This window comes from Sprattus sprattus (genome assembly GCF_963457725.1).
Source record: "Sprattus sprattus genome assembly, chromosome: 3".
In the NCBI taxonomy this organism is placed as follows: Eukaryota; Metazoa; Chordata; class Actinopteri; order Clupeiformes; family Clupeidae; genus Sprattus; species Sprattus sprattus.
The window spans coordinates 17,842,213-17,869,258 of NC_137922.1; the positions used below are offsets into that span (position 1 = coordinate 17,842,213).

The 27,046-nt window shown below is 41.5% G+C and overlaps 2 protein-coding genes across 4 annotated transcripts; one reads left to right on the forward strand and one right to left on the reverse strand.

The window, feature by feature from the left end:
- Positions 1-1,861: 1,861 nt before the first annotated feature.
- LOC308362409 (cyclic nucleotide-gated channel cone photoreceptor subunit alpha) lies at positions 1,862-6,009 on the forward strand (the record flags this gene model as incomplete). The annotated part of the gene is made up of 8 exons (XM_080835027.1): positions 1,862-1,947; positions 2,241-2,291; positions 3,014-3,166; positions 3,442-3,501; positions 3,763-3,954; positions 4,076-4,177; positions 4,417-4,523; positions 4,613-6,009. The coding sequence occupies 8 exons, from the start codon at positions 1,862-1,864 to the stop codon at positions 6,007-6,009; spliced, it is 2,148 nt and encodes a 715-aa protein (XP_080691153.1).
- Positions 6,010-8,681: 2,672 nt separating this feature from the next.
- Positions 8,682-21,982, reverse strand: LOC308361586 (ubiquitin-protein ligase E3A). Of its 3 annotated transcripts, none has more exons than XM_080833980.1 (12): positions 21,686-21,982; positions 20,004-20,048; positions 18,978-19,267; positions 17,124-17,938; positions 15,463-15,894; positions 14,347-14,491; positions 13,794-13,999; positions 13,215-13,379; positions 12,497-12,652; positions 12,302-12,375; positions 11,646-11,789; positions 8,682-10,009 (listed from the first exon to the last, which is right to left on the reverse strand). In XM_080833980.1, exons 1-12 carry the CDS (start codon positions 21,760-21,762, stop codon positions 9,889-9,891), a joined length of 2,670 nt encoding a protein of 889 aa, XP_080690106.1. In that variant the 5' UTR covers positions 21,763-21,982; the 3' UTR covers positions 8,682-9,888. The 3 variants fall into 3 exon arrangements, with proteins under 3 accessions (XP_080690106.1, XP_080690105.1, XP_080690107.1); XM_080833979.1 differs by having other exon boundaries at positions 12,302-12,378; XM_080833981.1 differs by having other exon boundaries at positions 12,302-12,378; positions 19,995-20,048; positions 21,686-21,767.
- Positions 21,983-27,046: the final 5,064 nt, after the last annotated feature.

Consider the following 27,046-nt stretch of genomic DNA (forward strand, 5'->3'; position numbering starts at 1 on the left):
CCTAACATTTTGCTTTGGTACACTGTAGTTCTTACTTTTCTTAAAACACCTGAAGACTCAAGAGTTACAGCCACCAAACTATCAGAGAGAAGATTTTTTGTTTTGGTGGATTGTAGAGATTTAGCACGACGGAAGACATGACACGTTGTGAGTAATATGAAGTTGTTTAAATCCATTACAGACACCATCTATGTTGGTATAAAGGTTTCCATTGATTTTCACAGGTATGCTTGATCAGTTATCAGTATGTTGTTTTAATACAGGTTCATACACAACAATACAAGGATCAAGACTTTAATAAAATCAACATGGTAGCATACTGAGCTGAAGCTTAATTTCCAAGGTCTCAACACTTCATATTGACATGCTTCATAATGCCTCTGAGCCTCATAATGCGTCAAGAACACATGATAGCCTATGATCACTGTGAACCACCCAGCAACCACCCTGCACAGATCAGCACACATGCATACCATGCAAGGTAGTGCAGCAAATCAGTGGATGTTAAATTAATTTACTGATGATACATATCAGACATGCATATGTATTTGATGTTTGATTTGAACGTATAACGCTAATGCGTCCCCAGGCAGAGCCTTGCCAAGCACATTAGGCAGCATTGGTTGTGCTGTGCAAGTAATCTCATTACTGTAAGCTCTTTGAGTGGCACCCTCCTTGACAACAAGCCTATCCAGAGTTATAATTTTGCTATAGTTAGAACATTTAGAATCAGCTATGTAAAAATGCCAGGCCTGAAATACACCTGAGAGGAAAGTAGGAAAAAGTAGGGGGGGGAGGGGGGGGGGGGGGGGTGATGTAGATGGACAAGCACCCTAGGTATTATGGAAGATATCCCAGAGAAGATATTCCGTGGCTATACAGGAAACACCTCATGACTATACAGTTCACCTCGTGTGTGTAGCACAATATTTCTTACAGTGATTTGAGGTAATGACAGGTCATGTTGACATCACCCCACCTGACCTTCCATGGTAACCAGACCCTGAGCCAGTTGGTATTTGGGACTGTTTACATTCGTAGGCATAGCTCCCGGGTGGCAGAATCAAGAGGTTGCAAACTGTTTTCCTTGGGCCATGGACAGACAAAGCTCAGTAATCTCCTGCAATCCTAATGCGATGTGGTGGACAAAATAGAAAGGCACATGGGGTTATACTTACCCACCTCCTTTTAGATCATCATGCCCTGGTCTCCATCTGAGAACCCAGACTTACTGAATTCTAGGAATAGAACACATTCAAACATGCAGCTTAAACTTCATCCTTGTGTAATTGCTTTTCAAAACTGTGCAATTCTTTACAGTTAGCACCTCATTTCAAAATGAAACAAGGATGTAAAGAAATCCTAACATAAAAGAAGAATTGCTTATCCATCTGGCTGTTTCAGATGCATTTGGCTAGATGCACCACTTTGGAAGAATTTAATGAAAACAATACAATTCAGATATAATTGTTATACAGTGTGAACCATATAATGCACAACTGTACAATATATCAACTTTCTGAATACCTCCTTTCTAGATAATTCTTGGACCTCTGGATGTGCGCCATCAGTCATTTGATTTTGTGGAAGTCTTGAAATAGGATAGGTTCAAACATCTCGAATGAAACAATAAAAGTAATTAAATCTTAATATGTGTCGTCAGTGTAAAAGCTCTTGAGTATTTACAAAAGTTCCTTTCTTTATTCCTCAGATTGCCATATAGGTCATATTTTCAACCTGTTGAATACTAAACCTGTTCACATGATCAAGGTGTGTATGTCCGGGCTGTACTAAGAGTCTTCTCCCAACTACAGGCTTCCCTGAACAGCCTGCGGAGACGAATGGCATAGAGTGAGGAACCATGCCAAAGATCTGCACTCAGCAGTCCTCTGCCTCCCCTATGACACGTGGACATGACCTGGAGCAGATCGAGAGCGGTGACGACAGGTGAGAGAGCACAAACACGTGTCTGTGGCCGCAAGCACATAAACACACACTCTCTCACACACAAAAGATAATGTATAGATTTGGGTCAAAAAACTGTAGAGGATACGTTCTTCAAGGCAACACACCAAGCCAGTGTTTTCTGATCTAAGATATAAAGTGCTTGAATGATTCTATACAGGCATTTTCTTAACCTATATTTTTTTTTAAACCTGCAATACAATTGTATTCTATATAGACTGAATAACATAGATTCACTATTGATAAGTGTGCTTCTCTACCCACGTTCTTCATAGGGAATATGATGATCAAAGAGACTCCTCTACTGGCACAGGAGCCATGTCCAGGTAAGACTACAGCTTCACATTTAAACAGTTGAATGGCTTTGAATTGACAAACAACTTACCTTCCCCAAAACAAGTTCCAATACACACAACCCATCTCACCCATGTTAGTCTTTGAGTAAAATAGAAGACAATACTATACTAAAGACAATATGACAAGGTCATGAGCTGAAGTGCAAGGAGCTTACTGACCATAACAGTAAGATTTGTATGTACATTTTACAGATTTGTGTGTACATTTTGCTTAATAAAATAGCTTATTGGTAATGTAAAGGTGGGATTTCTTACTGGGCTCAGAATATATGACAGAGATATAATATATATAATATAGGACAGAGATCATTCACTTTGTGTGAAATCTTAACTGATAGCAGCATGCGGTTATTTACATTTTAGGCATTACACAAAGAATTATGTGAAGGATAGCTAGTTAATAGACCTGTAGGCTTACTGTTTTGCTTATAGAGACTAAAATGCTCTTTCTTATATTCACATAAAATGGCCAGCCATGGTGAGACTTAGGTGATTATGTCTACATTAAAGTAGTAGGAGAGGGGGTGGAGGTGGACACGGAGAGAGCAGAGATGGACAGGATGAGGATTTATACGATTTCATGAAATGCTCAAACCTACACTATGATGCCTCTTGGAAACTAGACCTTCATGAAGGAAGAAATATGTGCTTAGAAGCTAAGGCCTCTTTCTCTCTCTGCTTCGACTCGTCAGAGTGTCTCGGTTTGTGCACGCGGTGCAAGGCTGGATGCCCTTTGGCCAGGGAGAGGAGCGCCAAACCTCCTTCATGGAGCACTCCCAGGTGGAGAAGCTCCAGGACACCTGCTCCGAGACCAGAGAGCAGGCCCTCAATTTACGCAGAAGGAAGTGAGTCTACAAATACCCAGGAGCTGCTTTGTGTAACTGGTGATAGAAGGGCTATAAGTGGGATTATGCAATATTTTCTTAATATGATGACGACTCAGATTCAACAACGGAAGACTGGACTAAATACCATGGCCTGAAAATGTTTTTTTTTTTTCTCTTTTGACGAATTTTAACCAAACAAAAGAAAGAAAATAAAGATATTTCATAGTTTGTTTGCATATTACTGAATTTGAATAATACATAACACTTTAACTCTTTGTATCTCTTCTTTCAAGTCATGTCAGCCAATGGCCTCTCGCCACACACAATATGAACAACTGCAACAACACAGACGAGTAAGTAGCATCACCATCAACTGTAACTGCAAAAGATTCTCAGTGGTTAAATCATCCCTATGTGCAACTGCAAATGCCTGAAGGCTCCAAGTTTGCAATTCATTGACAGTGAGAGTACCACTGCCCCCTGTTGGGTGCAAATATGAATGCATGGAAATTCTGGGTATTTCTCTGTGTGGTTTAGATTATTAAACAATATCAGAATATAAAATTAAGATACATTGTGTCTGAATGAATGTTTGGTCTTCCATGTCTCTGTAGCAAAAAAGATGACAAAAAGGAGGAAATAAAGAAAGACGAGAAAAAGGACGAGAAGAAAGACGAGAAAAAGGATGAAAAAAAAGACGAGAAGAAAGATGAAAAGAAGGACGACAAGAAGGATGAGAAAAAGGACGAAAAGAAAGACGATAAAAAAGATGACAAGAAGGATGAGAAAAAGAAAGAAGAACCTCCGTAAGTACAGCAGTAGAGAAGGGAGGCAGAGCAAACTAGTCTCTCAACCATGGGGTATAAAAAAGAACACTTCAGTAACTTTCACAGTTTATTCAAATACTGATATGATTTTTTTTTTCAGGAAGGAGTACTGGGTTATGGATCCTTCTACTGACATGTACTACCACTGGCTAACAATAGTTGCAGTCCCAGCATTTTACAATTTGATGATGCTTATCACAAGGTTGGTACTCAGATCATGTTTTGACCTGTCTAAATCTGTTCACGTACATAATGACACTCATAAATAATACATTATTCTTCAGTTGTAAGAAGAGTTCAGCTTTATAACATGACTATAAAACATACATCTGATGACTTATTGCAATGCTAAGTGACATAACAGAAATATTTGAAAGTAGTGCTGATCTTTTTCCGGGTTTCACAATATTCTTAACGTTTAAAAATCCTTTGTTTCCACAGGGCCTGTTTTAATGAATTACAAGCAAACTATACCTATCTTTGGGTTGCTCTCGACTACTCGTCGGATGTGCTCTACTACATTGACACCTTTGTGAGATCAAGGACAGGTACATTTTTTACTTTTCTGCTGAGCATTAATTGGACAAGAAAGTGTATGAATATGAGTATACTTACAACCCCTGAAAATCTTTCACAGGTTTCCTGGAACAAGGCCTGTTGGTGAAAGACATAGTGAAGCTAAAAGAACACTACAAGAAAACAACACAGTTTAGATATGACGTGTTTTCAATGCTCCCAACTGATTTACTCCTGATAATGATGGGCTATGACAATCCTGAGGTTCGTTTCAACCGCCTGTTCAAAATGGCAAGGCTCTTTGAGTTTTTTGACCGGACTGAGACCAGAACCAACTATCCCAACATTTTCAGAATCAGTAACCTTGTGTTGTACATCTTGATCATCATCCACTGGAATGCCTGCATCTTCTTTGCCATCTCCAAAGTCCTCGGCTTCGGTTCCGACACTTGGGTCTACCCAAACATCAGCCACCCTGAGTATGGTCGACTCGCCAGAAAGTACATCTACAGTCTCTACTGGTCCACCCTCACCCTTACCACAATTGGAGAGACACCACCGCCTGTGAGGGATATTGAGTACCTTTTTGTCGTTGCTGACTTCCTGATCGGTGTGCTGATCTTTGCTACCATTGTCGGTAATGTAGGTGCCATGATCTCCAACATGAATGCTTCCCGTGCCGAGTTCCAGGCAAAGATTGACTCAATCAAGCAGTACATGCAGTTTCGGAAGGTCACCAAGGACCTGGAAGCCAGGGTGGTCAAGTGGTTCGACTACCTCTGGACAGAGAAGAAGACCTGCGACGAGAAGGAGGTGTTGAAGAACCTTCCTGACAAGCTCAAAGCCGAGATTGCCATCAATGTGCACATGGACACGCTCCGGAAAGTACGCATCTTCCAAGACTGTGAGGTGGGTTTGCTCATTGAGTTGGTGTTGAAGCTTCAGCCACAGGTGTTCAGCCCCGGTGACTACATCTGTAAGAAGGGTGATATTGGACGCGAGATGTACATCATCAAAGAGGGCAAGCTGGCTGTGGTGGCAGATGATGGGGTCACACAGTTTGTTGTATTGAGCGACGGTGCCTACTTTGGCGAGATCAGTATCCTTGGTATCAAGGGCAGTAAGGCTGGCAACAGGCGAACGGCCAACATCCGAAGCGTGGGCTACTCCGACCTCTTTGCCCTCTCCAAGGACGACCTCATGGAGGCACTCCTGGAGTACCCCGAAACAAAGAAGGCCATTGCAGAGAAGGGGACAGCCATCCTGATGAAGGACAACCTGATAGACCTGGAATTGGCCAATGCGGCCGGAGACCCCAAAGACATGGAAGAGAAGATCGGCCAGCTGGAGACTAATTTGGAGGTCATGGGCGCCAAGCTGAAGAAGTTGATGAGCGACTGGTCAGAGAACCAGCGGAGGATCAAGCAGAGGATCACCAATATGGAAGCCAGGTGCAAAACTCTCAGAGAGGAGGATCTCTCAGAAGTTGTGTCAGATAAGAAGGAAGAAAAGAAATAGACTCACACAGTATTACAATAACATGCCTATATACCAAAAAAAGGATTGTAAGGGCATTTTTCTTTTTTGAGTTATTCATTCACCTAATATATTGGTCCACCTTTCAAAGGAACTGTATGCATAGAAATATACTATGTATTGATACTCATAGTGGAAAGGCTGTGAAGAACAGAATATTTGTGAATTTTTCTTCTTCTTTTTAAAACAAGGACTACATCTTAGTTTAATACAGGACCAATCTCATATTTACCCCAGTCCATTTGTTTGAAAATTAAACAAAAATACCTGACAGAATGTGGTCCGCTGTGTATTGTTTATACTCTTGTAAATGTCAGAATTTTCATTGAATAAAAGCTGCTTTGACAGTTGAAACACATGGCATGCCTCATTAAGGTTATGGGGTGATCCTTACATTCTGGTTAAACACTAGGTGAGAATGTTTTGGCATTTGCACTTTGATCACTTCCAGCTCATACCTTGAAATATCCCTTATTATTTTACGGCTCTTCAGAATGATGCAGACAGTCCCTATGATTTGAATGGGTCAACTCAATGTTCAGAGGTCCAATATTTATTTATTATGACCTCTGCTAAACATCTGGGTCCTGTTTATTATTTGATTGATTTTTTCCCCACAATGACCAAACAACTATAGATTATCCCTCACACATGTCTTTGGTTATCATTACAAATTTAATAAAATGCCATGGTCCGACATTTGTGAATGACAATTCACAATTTTTGTACTGCCGTTGGCGAAAGAACGCAAATCTCCCAGTTGACCAGTACACACAATCAGTCTATAAAATGTATTTGCTACTACTGGTACCCAAAGTAGTACAGAAAATGTGTACATTTATTCAGGGGGACTTGATCATTCCACTGTCCTTACTATTTATGGAATTATTTTAAGATCAACGACTTATTTAAGGTATCCATGAAAAGGTGTCTGTAATAATGCATTTTCTTAGCTAAAAGGGTCAAAAATAATAATATATAAAAGAATAACTTCAGTTAAGCCATCGTTGCTATCTAGTTGAGCTATCATGACTATAGCTAGATACTTGTGAAGCATGATTTCTAGACACAGGTAGGGGACACTTTGCTCCAGGGCCATTGAACATGTCTGCTATGAAGAGAATTTCTGAATCTGTAAGACTTACAGATGCAGTTCCTGCTTCGGTTTTGCGAAAGGTTGTTGAGATTTGAGCTCAACAGCCAATCAAATTACACCCTTCCCTTGTGTGCTCCTCAAGAACCATGTTGATCGACTAGGCTTGTTTACGGCTCCTTCTGAGCCACTATGTTTGCTTCCCATTTACTGTATTGATAGCTAGTCCATTTTAGATTATTTAATTCTACTGACAGGTCTTAAACCTCTGACAGGCCTTTTTGTAACGGTTAACTGAGAAGGACACTAGACATAAGACACTGAAACTCATCCATGAGGGTGCATATCTTTGTGATAGTCAAAACCAGAATGTACTCGCCATTAAATACAAGATGGAAAAAAGCAGTCACTTTTATTTAGCATTAGGTTTTACACACCACGTGATACTTTTCATCTCCCTCCTAAATATCAACCTTTTTGTTTGTGTTTTTATAATTTTTAGAGGAGCGACGGTCTGTCAAAACAAATCTACAACAAGGAATGGCTTCCATTTGGGAATGCAACCTCATTTTTCTTGCATGGCTCTAGAGTCCTTGTGTGTGTGTGTGTGTGTGTGTGTGTGGGGGGGGGGGGTATAGGAGGAGGGTGGGGAGGGGTAGGAGGAGCAGCAGTAGCAGCAGTAGCAGCATCGTCACCAGCAGTTCAAAACGAAAGAGGTACTCCAGACAAAACAAAAAGAGACAAGACATAACAAACAAACCACCCCAAAACAGTAAGGGTCAAACATGAGTGCAGTGGCTCAGAATGGTTACGTGGCAAACTGACAGGCTGGTTCCTGACATGCAGAGTTGTGCTCTTCATTTTTATCTTTTATCTTAGTGGTTCACCTGGTAAAGGCTCGAATAACTAGTTTAAAAAAAAAAAAAAACATTCTTTACAGCTGTTCCTGAATTGGTTGCACCGTTCAATTCGTCAAAGCTTTGTTATATTCCATGAATTATGCAGGTTTTAATGATTTAAAAGCTATATTGCTATAGTTACCATCATGGTTTAGTTGGGCAGCGTCTGCAATTGAAGTGGGCTGCCATTGCAAAAGTGTAACATATATTTTAGATAACACTGAAAGAAAAAAAAAAAACATAAGAATGTGGGTTGTTTAAACCTAGCTGATAGTGGGGGCTTATGTGAACAAGAGACCATCATATCACCTGGCTTAACAGTCAAACTATAAATATACTACTACTGTACGATGCTACCACATTACGCTGCTGCACAGACTGGCATTTAAACAGACAAAGTCACCAGTTATTGTTAAGTATAGTCCCATTCCATACATAATTTACTGTTGACAACAAGGGAACATTTCAGTTAGCTTTATAAAAAAAAAATTATACAAAAATGAAAAGAAAATACAAGTGCCATGTTAAATGTTCAGTAATGGGAGACTACATTTATTCTAAATTCTGAGTCCAAAGCATCTCAACATTGACAATTTTAACACCTTACTGCATGAATACTCCCTTCATTTGGCAAAACAGAATGAATGTAACAAATTAATGGCTAGATATAAAAATCATGAATTTTATTTCAATATAAACACGTTTTGGAAAACCATGTGAACTTAACTATGGGCTTAGGATTTAAACTTCAGTGTGGCGCTTAAAAAAAAAAAAAAATGGGTGGAAACTGTACGCTTTGACAAAAACATTCGAAAAATGTCTAAGTGCACTTACACCGTCTCGGTCGAGAAATTAAGTCCAACTCCTTGGTTCTTTCAAGCGCTTTTGTTTTTCTTCTGTAGAAAAATGGATCTTCTTCGACGAAATGTGTCCCCCAGACGCATCTTTGCTTTGTGTTGCGTTTTCCTTTTCCCACTGTAGATGTTTGAATGAGAATGAAATGCATGTAATGTACAGCCCCTTACAATGACACGATACATGTGGGCACAGATGAAAATGGAAAAATAAAAAAAATGGAGGGTTTGGATGGAAGGTTTGGACAGAGAGGTCGATGGGAATCTGGGTGGTGAAACTCCTCTCCCACTTCACATAGACAAACAAGTAGAACAGGAGTAAATGGGACCGCATGCAGCAAAGAAATTAAACTTCCTTTCCTCTACTTATGTGTTACATACATCACTGTTCCATTTTTCAGACACTTTTTTCTGTTTCTACCATATCTGTCTTAAATAAGCATTTGTCCTCCTTTCATTTCTATTGGGGGGAAACAAAAGAGAAAAAAATAATCAGGCAGTTTAAACCTTAAAATAAATAGTAAGGAGGAAAATGTTCTGTACATATGAGGCATGTTACACTTTCACACAAAGATGACTGAGGGAGCAGCTGGGTTGGGTGTGTGTGGAATTTGATCATATGCTATCGGTCTGCTACTCCACTGAGCCAGACACTGGTAGTTGAAAATAAAAGAAAATATGTAGACGGGGTGGGGATGGGAGGAAACAAAAGGACAACTAGAGCACACTAACTTTATGCACCATTTTGGATTTCTCAGTTTTCTTTTTCGTTTTCATTTTATTGTGTTTTGCTTTGTTTTTTCCCCCCGGTTTATCTTGTTTTCATTTCCTTGTCTTCAACTCGTAATGTGAATCACTTCCTCATTTTTGTCGTTTCAGTTTATTTTTATGTAAGATAGGGACTAGAGATGTGTGTGTGTGTGTGTGTGTGTGTGAGAGTGTCTGCGTGTGTGTGTGTGTGTGTGTGTGTGTGTGTGAAAAGGAGTCCGTGGTAGTTTGCCTGAGCGGGGCAGGCTCAGAGCATGCCAAAGCCTTTGGCGTAAGTGATGGCTTTCAGCAGTCTGTCTCGCAGCTTCTCCGTGGTTGTGTACTCAGGCAGGAGCAGCACGTTGAAGCAGGTGTGGGACGTGGGTAACCTGCAGATCAAGGGAGAGTTAAGCACTGAAAACACACATACATACATTCTCCACTGTGAAACACAGTATACAAAATATTGCACATGGAAAAGTACAAAACATTTATTTTTTATTGAAATATATATATATATATATATATATATATATATATATATATATATATATATATATATATATATATATATATATATATATATATATATATATTCAAATAATTTATAAAACCTACATACAACAGATTTCATGGCTTTTCCAAAACTTGAAAGAGAATTGACTGAAATTCATGAGTTTCTAAGGCCTGGAAAATTTTAAAATTCTTGACTTTTCTAGGATTTCAATGACCAGCACAACCCTGTACCCAGATCAAAACTATTCCTATAACTGTGCTTAATACTACACAAGAATTTTACTATTTTATAGTTAATTAGGTAATCAGAAGCAATACAGGCATGTTCTACATGTCCAAAGTCTGTGTTAAGATTTTATACTTTATAAAATATAAAAGGTGCAGTCTGTCAAAAACACTGGTGTTTGTACACTATCTTGGCACTGTAAATTGGCAACAAACACTGCGGCTCGGACCGAGTCAGAAACAAATCCAGTTCACCGATCAACACATTACTTTAGGAGTATGGAAGGGAGGGGTGTAACTTGAAATGTCTGTTGAGTTCAAATATCAACAACCTTTTACCAGAAACTCAGACCCTGCCTTCCATTCCAACAAGTTTGATAGGACTTTGGTTAGTCATTAGGAACCACATTCACAGCCTCAAAACATCCCCAGGATTTCCAAGAGCTATCCGGTGCTGAATTGGGTCCGGCTTTAGAGTGGAATGCTGCGGGAAGTCACACAATTGCCCATTACTGTAACAGTGCTTAGTACACTGGGCTTCTTGGAACAGCGGCATTCCAGAGGGAACTAGCAGACCAATAAGGATGGGACAGGATCAGCCATATGTCAGCCAGGTGTATAACATTCCGACATTGGCAGGCCAGGCAAACGTTTAAGTGCAATTTGCAGTGAGAGGAGTTTTTCCCAAAGTAATTGGCGAGATTGACTGCACACACATAAAGGCATTGTCGGACGTAGAATTTGACCAAAGCAGAACCTACCAAAGACTGACCAAAGACTATGACTGGTTCTCTGAACACACTGCATTTATAGCCACTGCCACTCTTTCATTCCAACTGCTGTCTTTTGTTATAAATGGCAGATGAAATTAAATTAGTTTTCTTGACTTACGGCTTTAAAAGCACTTTCACCTTCCATTTGCTGAATTTTCCTTTTTGTTTGCTGTCGCTTGCTTTTGCCATTTTGTTTCAATCTGAACATGGAGTTAGCCTAGCCCTATTTATGTTCATTAACATATTATAATGAGTGTAATTGAGGGAGGAGAGAGGGTGGAGTGAGGACTCATCTGAAACTCAACTCATCCTTGTGCATGTGGGCTCAGTTTCTCATTGATCGGGGTTGGACAAAGAAAAGGTACATAGAAACTTACGTGCGCAAATTAAAATTTAATTCACATTTCCTGAATCTTTTTTGTCCGTATGAAGCTTTCCAGCTCTGTGCGTACACTGTCTTAATATGAATTATACGCAAGGCTTTGTACATGAGGGCACAAGTGTTTCTTACCTGTCGGTGTCAGGCCCGTTCTTGGCGATGATCATCTTGAGCTTGCCCAGCCCTCCTACAGGCGCTCTGTCTGTGCCCGTTGTGAACTGCAGAAATAGCCTCTTCTGCTCCTCGCTGAAGGAGTGCAACGTTTCCCAGAAGTCTCTGCAAGGGAAGTTACCAAAAGAGTTTGATGTATGTGTTACTATTCTATTGTGCCTAACTCATGCTTATTTACCTGCTAAAGCAGCAATATGTTAAAGGTTGTGAGCCTTGAAACTCAATTGTGTGGTAAAAACTACACATTGCAATATAAATTACTAAATTTACCGGCCCCTCCCTGACCTTGCGAGGGTTTGTTGTGATAGTTGCGGCTAAAAGTGACTGATGTTGCTGTGGGATTTCTATGGCGAATACCTGCTGCAAGAATTCTCAAAAATTGCTGTTGAACGCAAATAATGCAGATTTTTTTTTTGCGGCAATATGCTGGTAATAAGAGAAAATTGCAACCTGCAATTGCAGTTGCAAGATATCCACTTGCATGTATTTTTGAAAATGCAAGATTGCTAAATCCTAGAGGGACTGATTTATCTTCCTTTGCAGATATGGCAAGTCCTCGGATCATGTAAACCATGTTAAATTACCACCTTCACTATAAACACAGACATGCTGCTTACCTAATAATTCGGCAATCTCTACTGTAGCCTCCGTCGTACTCTGTGGTCTCTTCAAGTGCTTGAAAGTCTAGGTTCTGCTGGATACGAGAAAAAGGTAATACAAAAAATGTTTAAAAAAAAAACAAAAAAAACACACATCTATGACTTATGTATTTAAAGGAAATTATGTAATGCACCCTGTGTCCCTTAACTTACTCTGCTTCCACAGATGAGCAGCTCAATCTCCTCTGGCCGAAACAAATACTTAAGGGGCGACTCGTTGGTCACCATGTGGAAACCTCTCCTGAAGGCTTTGAACTGCTTCTCCACACTCTTGTTCAGCATGTACTCTGCATACTGGGCCACAAAGTCCTATACACAGAGCGAGAGGGAAAAGGTGCCAACGTTAAACATCTCTTCCGGCAAGGTTTTATACAGTGTGGTGTTTAGAAAAAAAAGAAATTTGGAAAAAAGGAGAACTGAAATCCTGGGGCTTTTTATTTTTCAGCCAGTAAAACACTTTCCATTTCAAGCCAATGCTATGAATGTGAGGAGCGACTATAACAGACCCACGTGTATACAAAGACAGCCAGCATAAAGATCCAAGGTGGTGAGTGAGCTGATCTGCACATGAAATCTGAAAGCTAAACAAGGACTGCTGCCATTAGATTAGCATGTCACAGACATGTGTACAACCATACTAATGGTATAATTATTGGTAGTTAATAGACTAGATATAGTTAATGGTAGGTTAGCTAACTAGCTAAGCAGTGCACTTGTCCTTTAGCTGAATCACAGCACAGCACACAAACAACATAGCGCAGGAAGAAAGCACTAGGCCCGGGTAACATTCTATTGAGCCATGACTAGGGCATCAATGTTTCAAAACAGGTCCTTCAATAACAGCTCAAATAAAACAAATTAATATAATCACTTTTCTGTTGCTGTTGGTAACAGGGATCTTGTCGCCATTTTCTCGTAAGTCGTACATGAGGTTGTTTCCGAAAAGGTCTGTCTGGGAGATCTGGAAGGTGATCATCATGTCCTCCTCGACGGAGCCATCATACTCCATCAGCTCTTTCAAACTCTGAGACAGAACCTGGAACACAGAACACGGAACACCGCACACATTCAGGCCAGTCCACTTCTCTCCCCTGTACATTCACAAAACATCATAAGAGACAGTGGGATAACCAGTGACCGAAGAGAATCACTCCATGCCATCACTCCACTATAAAAGTCTTACCTGCTACTTGTGCTGCTGAAAACACCACAAATGAAAGTGGTGCAAATAAAAGGTTCATTTTTTTTTTTAAATGTTCTAATGCCACGAATCAAAACAATTGTGTCCTCTGTATAGATTCTAGCATGCTAAAGAAAAGGTAATTTATGCAAGATGCACCATGTGTTTGATGATCAGGGTGGCTTATTTGTTCAAGACCCTCTGGCTGGACAAAAACACAGACAATCTGTACATTTTATTACTTCACTTCAACTTGGGAGAGGCATGTACCGGATGTGAATCTGCCAGATCCCGGAAAGTCCCTTTCTTTCCCATGAGCTTCCTGTAGACCACCATGGGGAAGTGAACGTCCAGGATGCAGTTGTTGTAGATGGCTAGGCCCAGGACGATGCCGATGAGGGTGAACTGGCCCTCGTTTTCAAATGACGACGGGTTGAACCAAAAAAGCCTTGTGCTTTCGTCATACGCGAACATTCCTGTATGAATCCACAGTTGTTAAGTCCCAAGTCCCCAAACACAGAGATAATACAGGCATGCTATACAAAAATAAATAAATATCTAAATATATATATATATATATATATATATATATGCTAATATGTGGAACATGTAAAATGATTACATGTTATTATCAATATGATGAGGTCCTGTGTCATTTGATTTGATATAATTTGATCGCTCATGGAAATGGAAGGTCTATGGAAATTTTCAGTTTAATCCATTTTCATTTTTTACATTTGTGGACACCTTTGATTAACGTCTATAAATGAATCTCTATCTGGCCTCACATCAGGAAATGGAATAAAGAGATTGGAGTTTCTACCGATATCTGGGTTGAAGATCTCCTCCACCACCAGCTGGAAGAACTCTTTGGACACACCCCCTTCGTCGACACCTTGCTCTCCTTCAAACTCCACATACAGCTGCTTCTTCAAGTCTGCAGGATTCTCCATGGCAATCATCTCAAGCTGTGGAGGAAGAGAAGGCATCAAAACTGAAGGTCAGAGGGGCCTGGCAAGTCTCAATCTTAATCTAAGGGATGAGGATCTGAATGACGGCCAAAACAAACACTTGCATCACCAATACAAAGCAGAGACTTTGGAGACCTTATCCTCAAGAAAAGCTTCTTGAAATACACACTATGAAAGTCATAACATTACCATTATGGACACAACATCTTTAACTATGTCAATCATAATGGCGCAGGTATTCTATTACACCATATCCAAGTGTGGAAAAAAATCCCTGTATGCAGTCCCTAGATCAATGGCAAAGCTCTCATTTGACATTCCCTTTGAATTTTGAGAGATGCTTCTATTTGTGTGATGCAACTCTGCCTCAGTTTACACCTCAGAGCAGTGGTCACCTAGCATAAAAACTTTGCAACCACACGCAAAACGGAATTTTCCAAGAAGGTAGTGGTGTCGAGATTCTGTTCCGTGCGACTGCCGCAGCTGTAAGCAACTATGATGACTCAAACCTCGCAATCTTGGTAGACGCCAGGATACGTCTTAGTCAGGAGAATCCCTCTCTAAGCATATGGGTTACCCCCTGATGTTGGTCCTTCTCGTTGCATTTACAAACAAACACACAAACTAGACAACCTCTCCAACAAGGAGTGCCACTCCCAGATGATTTATATGTCAGTTGTAATGTTGTTGGTCATCTATATGAGCATAACCAACAATGACCTACTAATGTGTCATCTCCCAAAATAGCCACAGATCTATAATAAAATACTTTTTGCATTAACCAATGAAATGAACCCATGCTGGTGCACACCTCTATTGAACCAATTAAATGAACCCATGCTGGTGCACATCTCCATTGAACCAATGAAATGAACCCATGCTGGTGCACACCTCCATTGAACCAATGAAATGAATCCATGCTGGTGCACATCTCCATTGCTGGCGGGGGGGCTGGGGGAGACACTTACTCTAACCAGCGCGTCGTCGATGATGTGGTCTCGCCGTACTTTTAACCGGAGGTAGGGGTTGAGCTGCTGCCCCTGGACCAGGCTGTAGAGCACAGTGATGCGCCGCTCGCTGTACATGCGGATGCGGTTGTCGTAGTACAGACCCAGGTTCTTGGTGACGGGGTTGAGGATGAATGGACACGTCATGAAGGAGAACTTGTTCTCTGTCTCCACCTTGAAAAAGGTGTAGTCCTTGTCCATCTCCAGCACGTCGTTGAGCGGCTCGTTAATAAACTCATCGAAAGGGATGAGCGGCCGGCGGCAGTCGGTGGCGCGTGCGCCCAGCTCAGTCTCCAGTGGGTCCACGCGTGGGCCCTTTTTGTTGCGGCGCTCCTCGCCCAGCAGCTCCTGCAGAGTCAGCTCGCTCGACTCCGGCAGGGGCTCCTCATCGTCCTGTAGCAACAGCAACACAAGACATGGACATATGAAGACAGGAATTTTAAATCAGGGGAAAGAATTACAAGAGGGACGAGGTGGGAGAATACTCAGTTCCAAAAGCTACAACCTACTTCAGCAATACAATACAGTTCATGGCAATAGAATAACAGAGAAGGACACACACACGCAAATTCCAACCTACTTTTGACAACACACATATGAATGGAAAAATCATTGCAGGTAAAGAATGACAGCTGGGCAGTTTACTCAAGGCTAGCCGTGGCTTCCCATCCTCTTTCAATGACACAACATTAACGAAAGAAGGTTCATTACAGGCCAAGAATATCAGACAGAAAGGTTGACAGACAGCTCAATTGAGTCTAAATCTTCTTAATTACTGTTAAAATAAGAACGCAAAATGCTCCGAGTCTGTGCATGATTAGTTAGCCTTTAGCCTTTTCCTAACAGACCGCACGGAAACCTTCATAACACATTACACAAGCGTCAGACAGGATAGGCCACTAGGCATGACACCTCAAAGTGCCAATGCCATTTAACACAAAAAAAGTGTGATACTGACTGAGGGTCTAGCCAATCTAGCTATATTTAACAGAGTGAAAATGAGATGCCATGGAACGCTGATGTATGACATCCTGTAATAATAAGAATATACTTGAAAACACTAGTCAAACCAGCACTTAGGCTACAAAAAGTCAGCATTTACTTTGAACTGAAAGATAAGCTAATTATTTGCATAAAAATACATTACTGCATACCTAAACACCTTATCAAATTACTGATAAGGTTGAGGATAACATCTGAAAATTATAAAATGTAGCCTATAGCCTAATGCCACACTATATGCAGAGTGATAGGGTGGCATACAGAAATTAAGAAAGTATTTTTGTGTTCCAATCCTGGTTGAAAGGATGCATCCTGTGTTTTTTCGCTCTTTTTTTCATAAACTTGATTTATTTGACCCATTCTGAATCATTGCAATTCCCTTATTTAATCCAATCCAGTTATCAAAAATATCCAAATCATCATTTCAATGTCCACCTTTCTATTTAACTCATCAAGATCTGCCTGTGGGCTTGCACTATCTTACATACCCAGACCCACTATTCTGATGCAATAAGGATACTTTGCTCATGACACATTTACTGAAACAACTCCAACTACATATCTGCCCTTCACATACAGGACTGAGATGGTGGGCCTGTTTCAGACCCCTGTGCTGTTACCTCCTCGTTGTGTTCCGTGTCTATGTCACCTCCTAGCACGTTTGCAAAGTAGACAATCTTCAAGCACTTGGCGGAGGCCACCACGGCATCGTCGTCGTTGACCAAGTTGCGGCTGTTGAATTCGTTGCTGATGACCTTGTAGGTGATGAGCTGCTGGAAGGTCTCCATCATGCGCCGGATGTGGTCAGCTGGGTAGCGAGCCCACAGCCGGGCTAGCTTGGCCTGCGCTGGGAGCGGGAGCTTACTCATGGCCTTGCAGAACTGCGGCAGCGCGATCTCCAGGTACTCTGGGCTGTGTAGGTTGCTGTTCTCCATGACGATAACAAAGAGGTTCAGGTAGTTGGGGTCACGCGAGTAGACATTGTGGTAAGTGAGGTCGCATTCTACGTTGGGCGAAAGGTAAACCAGCGCATTCAGGAAGGCCGCCTCCACCCTGTCGTTGGACAAGAGGCGTCCGTAGACGCGCCGCACAGCCTCGATGTCCACCGAAACTTCGTCTGGGCCCAGCTTCTGCCCGTCACCCCCTTCGCCCGGCCGCGACGATGAGGAGGCCTCCAGGTCTGTGCCGCCCTCCTCCATGGCGGTGTCCGAGCAGGCTGCTGCCTCCTTCTCGTCCTCGTCCTTGTCCTCATCTTTGGCCTGCAGTGACTTCAGCTCTTCCTTGGTGTGCAGCTTGGAGCGGCGGAAGCTCTGGACCAGGCCGTCGGCGCTTGAGAAGACGCGGCCGATGACACGGATGAGTGGGGAGTAGTCTTCTTTCTCACCGCAGATATCCAGGATCTCATACACCTTCTCTTCCGTCAGGAAGTTCACGTCTGGAACAAGAGAGAGAGAGAGATAAGGTGGCTGGACGTAGTGAAGTTATTTTCAGTGTGGCTCTACTGGCCAATGGCCAACCTTCCACTTGCAACTTTACCCCCATGGCATTTTGTTATAGCCCTAATATACCTGCTTCAGCTAATCCAGCCCTTTGGGGCCAACTGAATATTTAAGAATAACAGAACACGTATCTGGACACAGGTTCAGGAAGAAAACTGGAATACTTTTCGCGGTTGAGGATATTAGACAGGGGAGCTAAACAGAGAAGTTGCCTTCTTGTGTCTGCATTATGTTCCTCCCTTTAAGTAATAATGAACCCTATAGAATGGCCTCTCAGGGACTCAAAGGTGTGATAAATGGGTAATTCAGAAAAGCAAAGCACATTATGGGGAGATGGCTACATCTGGGCGCAGATCCACATTGAAGCATATGGGTGTTTGCCAGATAAAAATCAAACATGAAAAATACATATGCTTCAGTTAGCAAAACAGATATTTCAGAACTACAGGGCACAAAAGTATGGGACAGGCAACACCAGTCGGAAAGACAGACGCAGATTCAAAAATAGTTTATAGCTTGTGACATTCACAAAGAATCCAGAGGGGGTGTGGCTTGGCCCAACACAAAGGCTGAGAATGCACCTTGGGTACAACATGGTTTATTTGCTGCGCAGTTCACTAGAAGGTTCTTGCACCACGGAAACCCAGTCCAGCTCCCAACAAAACAATAACAACATTTTTGGAGTGATGCTAAACCTGAGGGACTCATTATGTAACAAAACCCCTTAGTGCAATACTTTTGTGTTCGTTTCAAACAAAAAGACGAGAAAAAAGCTTTTACCAGGGCGTTTTCTTTAAGGTAGAGCTTGAATATCTCTGACACAAAAAAAAAAAAATAAAAAATCACAGCTCCACTCTGAAATTGGAAAGAGAAGGCAGCTTCACCAGACCACCTTCTAGCAAAGAAAGTTTAAACAAAAAGCAGGCCCACAAGCCTAAAATCATGCTAAAGGCTTTTTTTTTTTGCTGCCCTCACCTTTGAAATCCTCCCGAACTGAGTGGTTCATCTTGCGGTTGCCGCAGGCTCTGTTGACGGAACTGTTCTCCAGGTACACAGAGCTGGTGCCCTTCTTGGAGGGGTGGGGGTCGCACAGCTTGGCATTGACCTTGTAGAGCTCCAGGGCCTTGACGGCTGCTGCATTGTTGTCCAGGCGGTGGGAGCTCGGACAGGAGGCACAGCAGTCATTGCTGCACGACTCGTTTCCGCAACCCTCAGTTAACTGGTGGTAATAGCGTTCAATGAGATGCTTGGCGGCTGCTCGCTTCCTGTGACAAGAAGAGTGGGACCAAGTGTTTGGTTATTCAACGGAATAGGAATCCTATGACAGAAAGCTGACATAAAGTGAGCAAAGTATCGAAGTGATGCTTCCTCCCCCACTGAATCTCATTTAAATCACACCACATTTGATTAAAAACGGTCAGGAATCACACTTCCTTGCACCACAAAAACACTGCAGCTTAAAACAGGCACAATTGAAATCAATAGCCTGCAATTACTGTACTGCTTTAAAAGGGTGTGAGAAAACAGTAATGCACCTCTTCTCTAGAAGTAGTCACTAGAGCTACAGACAGAGAAGAGGAACCAAGTGCATACAAACAGGAAAGAAAGGCAACAGGAGGCCTCAGTCTGCAACGCTAAACACTAAACCCAAACCCTGGACATTGCAGGCAACTCGAGAAGCATTTCAGCACACAGTCTTGTTTTACAGTGAGCATCATTAGAGATTCATTCCCTCACACAAATACTGACTTTGACCTAAGCCATGAGATTTTTTTCTTTTTCTACAGTTAATAAGATTCAGACTCCATTAAGAATTGGCATAGAATCTTTCACACAATGTGTATATGCATGTAATGAAGCTGGTTTCATACACAGATATTTAAAAAGGTCACCAAAGAAAAAAGCTCTATGTTGCCAACACTGCTTGGACGATCAAAACTAGAGTACTGCCCAAGCTCATATTTGCATGAAAGGAAGAGTAAAGTTACTGACATAACTTACATTCGGCTTGCTTCAGCGTTTTCAAAGGTGGACTCCTCTTCTAATCTAGTGAGAACATTTAAAGTGCAACAAACATTAGATTCGTTTTACGACTTCATAAATACTGCTTTACATTATGGGTTGGAGCATCGCAGTAGCTAGTTTACAACTTCAGGTGCCTTCATAGTGCCAGAAACATAACGTTTCTTAAGCGTGCATAGTAGGAAAAGTCACAACACACCACATTGTCGCGTAAGAGAGGGGTGAGATAGAAGACGCCGATGGACCAAATGCGGTGAATTCACAGTTCAAGAAATAACAATGTTTAAACACGACAATCGTTGATTTTAAATTGGCTAGCCTACCCAGCTAACGTTAGCTACCTCGCTATGATACAGCAATTTCAGGGGACCTCTTGACAGCTAGCTAGACTGGCTATGCTCGCTCACATAATCGGCTAACGATGCGCAGGCAGTTGCTTGCAGGTAGCTAGCTAATGCCAGCCATCTAGCAAACCTAAACACTTAACAGTTAACAGTTAAAACATTACTGCTTTAGCTAGAGGGGCTCTTGATGACAGATTGATATGTCGTTAAGTTTAACAACAAAATAGTGTAACATGTCTGCTAGACAAACGATATCAATGCTTCCTCAATGATACATACATTGTAACACTTTATTCGATTATAAGCTAGCTGTGCTCGAGAGCTAACTATCGCCTCCTGCACAACAGCATTAGCTTGATAACGTCAGCTAACCGGGCTAGCTAATGCTATCTAACATTCAATTATACTGAAACACATAAGGACCAGCCATGCAGACCAGTCGATGGGCCAGTTTGCAGAAAAATGTAATATATGGCAAGGTGAATAAAGCAATTCATGTAGCTAGCAATCAAACTTATTATTTCAACTTGTTTGTCCCATTGACTTATGGACTGTTGGAGGCGGTAACGCTGTTGGCTTACAGTATCTTGGTAGTTTTCTATCGCTGGAAATTCAACATAATAACATTAAATTGGATATCATTAAACTTGCTAGCCAACTGACCGGCATCTTGTCGGTTGTTCAGTTTGCAAGCAAAACAAATATTCCAGGCCAGGTAACTAACAAATAAATGTTCTCAAACTAATGTTTTTATTAATTCAGGCTGTCGTAGATATCCAGCTAGCGACTGCATACGTTAGCGAGCTGGCTAGCATGAGATACTGAAAGCTGTTCGTGATCAGCGATGAGTTTATGGGAAAACAGAATGCAGTTAATGCAACCTAATGCAATATTTAATGCTTCAAGTCGCACTAAGTGTCTAGCCGAATTGGCAGTGACAGTGACCGTGTTGCTATATACATAATAGAAACACTGTGACGTTCGCCTGTCAACTGTATACAAATTTACGGTTGTGCTAAGAAGCTATGCTAGCAACCTACGTTTCCGTATAGGCCATTAGCAATCGGTACATATTGGCAAGCTAACACTTTGGAGCTAGTCTGACCAGTGGTAGTGTAATAAAATAACGTAACTTAACAATTCAGTATAAAGGAACATCAGCAAAGAAACCCACTCATACCACTAAGATCCACCAGATCAACCTGACCATTTCCTAAAAGTTAACTGTTGTCCCCTCCTCTCCTGTAAGATAACCTTGGCTAAGATAACATAAGTTTTCCCGGCCAGGCACCGCTCTCTCTTAAAGCTTATACCGACCTGTCGTATCCTCCTGTGGGGTTGGATTCGGCCTGTGGTGGCGCACACTCACAGTCCTCCTTCTCTTCGGAATTCATACGAGACTTGATCCCTCAGTTGTTAGTGCGCCTATTTTTGTGTCAGAATTTGCAATCCCGCCACAGATTGGATGCAATCGGACAAAATCTATTTTTGCTGCTGCAACTGGTCTTAAACGATGGTATCAGATGCACTCGCAGGGCTGGGTAACTTCATTTAAGGCCTGTTTCACTCTCTGTTCTGATATTACTATCTTCTGCCATCTTGACTTCCACAAGATACATCGAATACCGGGGGAGACATCCCAGCATGCAATGTTACTGCAAGACTGTTTTGTTCAAAATCAAGCCTTGTACCAGCAGCGGGGAATTTCTTCTTGCAGTGCATGCATGCAAAGCGGTTTGGGGCCCTTCAGGTTTGTAAAACGTTCAAGTTGGAGCAATTAACTTTTATGCAGACTTCACATCAAATATTATTTCTATGTTTGAGCTTGCATTTTGTTCCTGGAAAGTACACATGAATGAAACAAATATGGAATCGTAAAGGATAGCAACAATAATTTACAACCTTCGTCTTAAGATAAAAGATAACTGGTGTGGCACGTGTTTGGACCTTGGAGGCTAATCGTTAGATGCCCTGTAGCTAGTATTATTAAATTGAAACACAACACAAGTGTTGTATGATTTTAGTTTGGGCAACAGAAAGGTAGCCTATTCCACGACGGCTTGGTGTGATTCTTCTTCATCTTCAACGGTCTAAATGAGGGAGAAAACTTTGAATAGTCTGGAAAGTTCAATCTGTGGGCTGTATTAATCATGTTTTAAGCATGTTTAAAAACTCTAGGCTAATGGTCACTGTAAAAAATAAATGTGAATATGCACTTGCTTTATACGACCACCAGATGTCAGAGCTGCCAGTGAAATGAGGCGCAGTCAATACAAACCAATGTTGCAAACAAGTGATTACAAAAAAGTAGATAATGAAAATAAAAAATAAACATCAGAAGAATAGAATGTAAAATATGTAAAGTGAAAACCATCCTAAAAATAGGTCCTTCATTAGGTTGTCTACTACAAAAACGAGATAGCTCTTTCCAGGGGGAGACCCACAACCATAGAAAAAAGGAAAAGGAATGCTGTCTCCAGACATGTATAATACCTTCCACATAGTTTGAATGTTAACCAGTAAACACATCCATTCTATTCACTGTGCACTATAGAACGTGGAGCCTGCAAAGGGATTCTTTTAGAGATGACAGGGACGGCAGACTATAATCCTAGTGTGTTCCCTGGAGAGAGAGCCCAATATAGTGGCCAAATCTGCCTTCGGTGTGAACTGGTGAAACTGATGCTGAACGCCCTGGCCTTGTGCTCTAGTCTGTGAGACCAGTTCAGCTGGCATAGGGTTGAGATCCTGGGGACACATCTCTGAAAGGGCAGAGACAACTGAATAAAAAAGACATCTACCTCTCCTGTGTTGCAAATGTTGGCATACATCTGTGAGTACAGGTACTTGGAAATTCACATTGAAACACACCTTTGTGTTAAAAACACTTCATGTCATAGCAAGAGATGTTATAATACCTGCAGTCCAGGCATCTATGCTTATTTCACGTGGTAAAATATAAGCAGCCTGAATCGCTGAATCAGGTAAAGCAAAGTGAAGACAGAAGTATCTGTTTCAGCAGTATGCTTTGTCTTTATAAATTGGAAGCTGTGTACCAGAATCAATCATAAAGTGTTGGCAGGGGGACTGTTTGCAGACGTGGACAGGGCCAGTGACCTACATCGCACAAACAGGACCTTGAGGATTAATTATTTGTTTATAAAGGGCACAAAGCCATGTCTCTACAACAGCCTAAACAGAAAACACATATGAACTGGCATGGGCATACTTAACCCCTTGCCTTTAAAAAACAAAACAGAAATCCATACTATAATGCTGCATTTCCTGAGGCTGTACAATGGCTTATTCTGAACCATTCATTTGTAATGTTTTTTCCATGATAAAACCATGCAAGATACTCATTTATCAACTTTGCTTGATTCCCCATGGTTTTAGTTTTGTTCGTTTTTTATTTATTTATACAATTTACCACCTAAACCCCACGTGGCTCTTCATGCCAAGTAGTAGGTTTAACTTGACACACTTTTTTCAGGGCAGGGTATCAGTTCTCTTCTCTAATTGTCATCCCTGGATCGGGCCCCAGTTTTGTGTGTGTCTCTAGTGAGATAAGAGACGAGCAGGGGGGGAGCAGGGGAGGACGCCAGGACCCCAGTGCGCTTCAGGAACCGAGCTCGGAATGTACCACAGCCCTCCTGTTATGGCATTGTCACCGAGTCTCTCACAGACAAACAGTATACCTTCATACATGTGTGAATGATCCATTCACATTTGCAGCATGGAAATGTATCACTGGTCAGCTGTTTTTTGAAAATGTGAGATCTTTTAGGTTACGAGGCATCAGCAGATGATTCAGATCATGTGGATTATGCATGCAACACTTGACATCACTTGGATCTCAGTTGACATGCTCTGGTGGGCTAAATGTTCTTTGACCAATGGAATAAGTAAAGTGTTTTGCCAAATGAGAGGTGTCCTGAGGTACAAAATGAATACACAAAGTGGAGGCAAATTAACATTTCATTGTGGACAGTGGACCCAGTCCCAAACAGCATCTCTGTAAGGGATCTTGCCCCTTCTTGGATAACAGATCATTGCCAGATCTGTTTTGCCGTCTGTGAGGGTACCACCCCATCCAAGGAAAAACACTTTTTTTTAAACACCAAAATGACTGCTTTATGCATCTGCAAAGAGCTGCCTGGAAGATCTTTTTGAACTACAGGTAATATCTGTGCTATCTGAGGCAAAAACTGCCAAACACTGCAAAACTGGATAATTATGTCTCCAAGTCTCCTTGATATTATACGAGCATGTGACTTAAGCTGGTGAAGCACATGTACTCACATGAAGCACTCATCAGGGTGTATGGAAATCTATGAGAATGTCCTGACATTCTTTGTCTACATAGGGTAGAATGAATGGGATATCTGAACACATTGGCCTAATTTATGTCATCAAATTTTCCAATTGGAACTGAATCATACCACTGTTTCACCTAGGCTACTTGATGAAATATCAATTGAATTTGTATAATGTTGTGCAGTGCATCTACTATACAACACTGCATGAACTCATAACAAGCTTCTGACAATAACGGCTCGGCACACATATAAGATCATGTAAAAGAAAGTAACATGTTGAGAAAAATATTCTCAGAGAGAGTTTGCTCTGAGGCAAAATCTCCTTTCACTTCTCCCGACAATCTCATGGGCCTTGGAACTGACTGCATCTTTGAACAGGAACCTGGCAGTTTGCTCCTGTCTTCCAACTGCGAACATACTGGACGGACTGTCCATGCCATCAGGGAGAGGGGAACACTGGAGTGAAGTGATTATGAATTTATTGGGCACTGATTTCAGAAAGAATATATTAGGGTATGATTCACATCCAGATGATGATAACACAAGGGAAGCGAGATGGAGGATGGGAGAAAAAAAAGACAGACAGCTCAGTGGGAAAACTCCGCTTGGCTCAAAGGCTTTGGTGTGCGCTAACTGAATATGGAGCTGTTGGTTTTCAAACAACCAAGAGAAGTTTGTTTTTGTCAAATCAGTTCTCCATATAATATAATGGCAGTATCTATGTCATTTGAACAACTGATGAATTGATAAAACTTCCAGTGACTGGACTGCTAGCTTGGAACTTGCATAATTACATGATTGTGGAAAATGTGAAATCAGGCCAATATTGAGGTATACCGTGCATTCAAGTACTCAGACCACTTCACTTTTACATATTTTGGTATACTTTTACATATTTTCCTACACTCAATACCTCAAGTGAAAACAGGGTTTTTGAAATGTTGGCATAAATACATATCACATTGACATAAGTACTGAAACCCTTTGCTATGATGCTTGGAATTTAGCCTAGGGCCCTCCTATTTCTCTTCATCATCTTTGAGATGTTTCTACTTCCTCCCATTGACTAGACATGATTTGGATAGGCAGACAAGATTGTGTCGAGGCACAGATCTGGGGAAGGCTACAAAAAATATTCTGCTGCACTGAACAAAATGGAAGAAGTTCGAAACAGCCAGAACTGCTCCTGAAGTTTTGCTGCCTGGCCAAACTGAGCAACTGCAGGAGAAGTGTCTTGGAATGCGAGGTGACCAAGTACATGAAGAAGGTGAGCTCTAGAGATACTGTGTGGAGATAGGAGAAACTTGCAGAAGGACAACCATCACTGCAACACTCCACCGATCTGGGCTTTATGGCAGAGTGGTTGGGTGAGGTATAAAACACAAGGAAGAACGCTTGAAGTTTTCAAAAAGCACCTAAAGGACTCTCTGACTGAGACTCCCTGGTTTGATGAAACCCAGATTAAACAGTTTGGCCTCAATTCTAAGCGTCATGTCTGTAGGACACCAGGCACTACTCACAACAAAGTTCAGAGATATTCTTGAGCGCTTAGGACCTCAGACTAGGTCAAAGGTTTACCTTCCAGCAGGACAATGACGCTAAGCACACAGCCAAGACAACACAGGAGTGACTCAGGGACATGATGTCTGTGAATGTCCTTGACTGGCCCAGCTAGAGTCCTGACTTGAACCCAATCGAACACCTCTGGAGAGACCTGAAAATGGCTGTTCACCAATGGCACCATCCAACCTGACAGAGCTTGAGAGGATCTGCAGAGAAGAATTGCAGAAAATCCCCCAATCCAGGTATGCAAAGTTTGTTGCTTCATATCCAAGAAGAGGCTGTTATCGCTGCCAAAGGTGCTTCAACTAAGTACTGAGTAAAGGGTCTGAATAAATACCTGTTTTATCCGTGAGGCTCCGTGGATTTTCATCATTTCTCATGTCTCACGTACATGACACTGAATCTCACATCTCACTAATTCTCACGGATTTTCACCCCCGATAGCATAGAATAATAATTACAAGCCAATTAGACTGCTGTGCAGTACGAGTGAGAGGCTGCCATGTTTGCACAGTGCAACTCACTCCGTCTGTGTAGCAGTTTTAGGCTACTATTCATCGATGAACAACTTCTTATCTCGAGGCGAACCAGGCCTGTTCACGTAATGCCTTGCTAATGTAACAATATGGTTGTACGTGTTTGCACTACAATATAAGGGTATTGTAAGTCAAAGAAGTCATCAGCCTGTTGGAGTCTTCATTTTTGGCACATGTAAAAGCAAAACAAAAAGAAATTTCATTACAACATTAAAGCAAAACAAAAAGAATTTCTCAGCTATGTGCTTATGGTCTCAGTA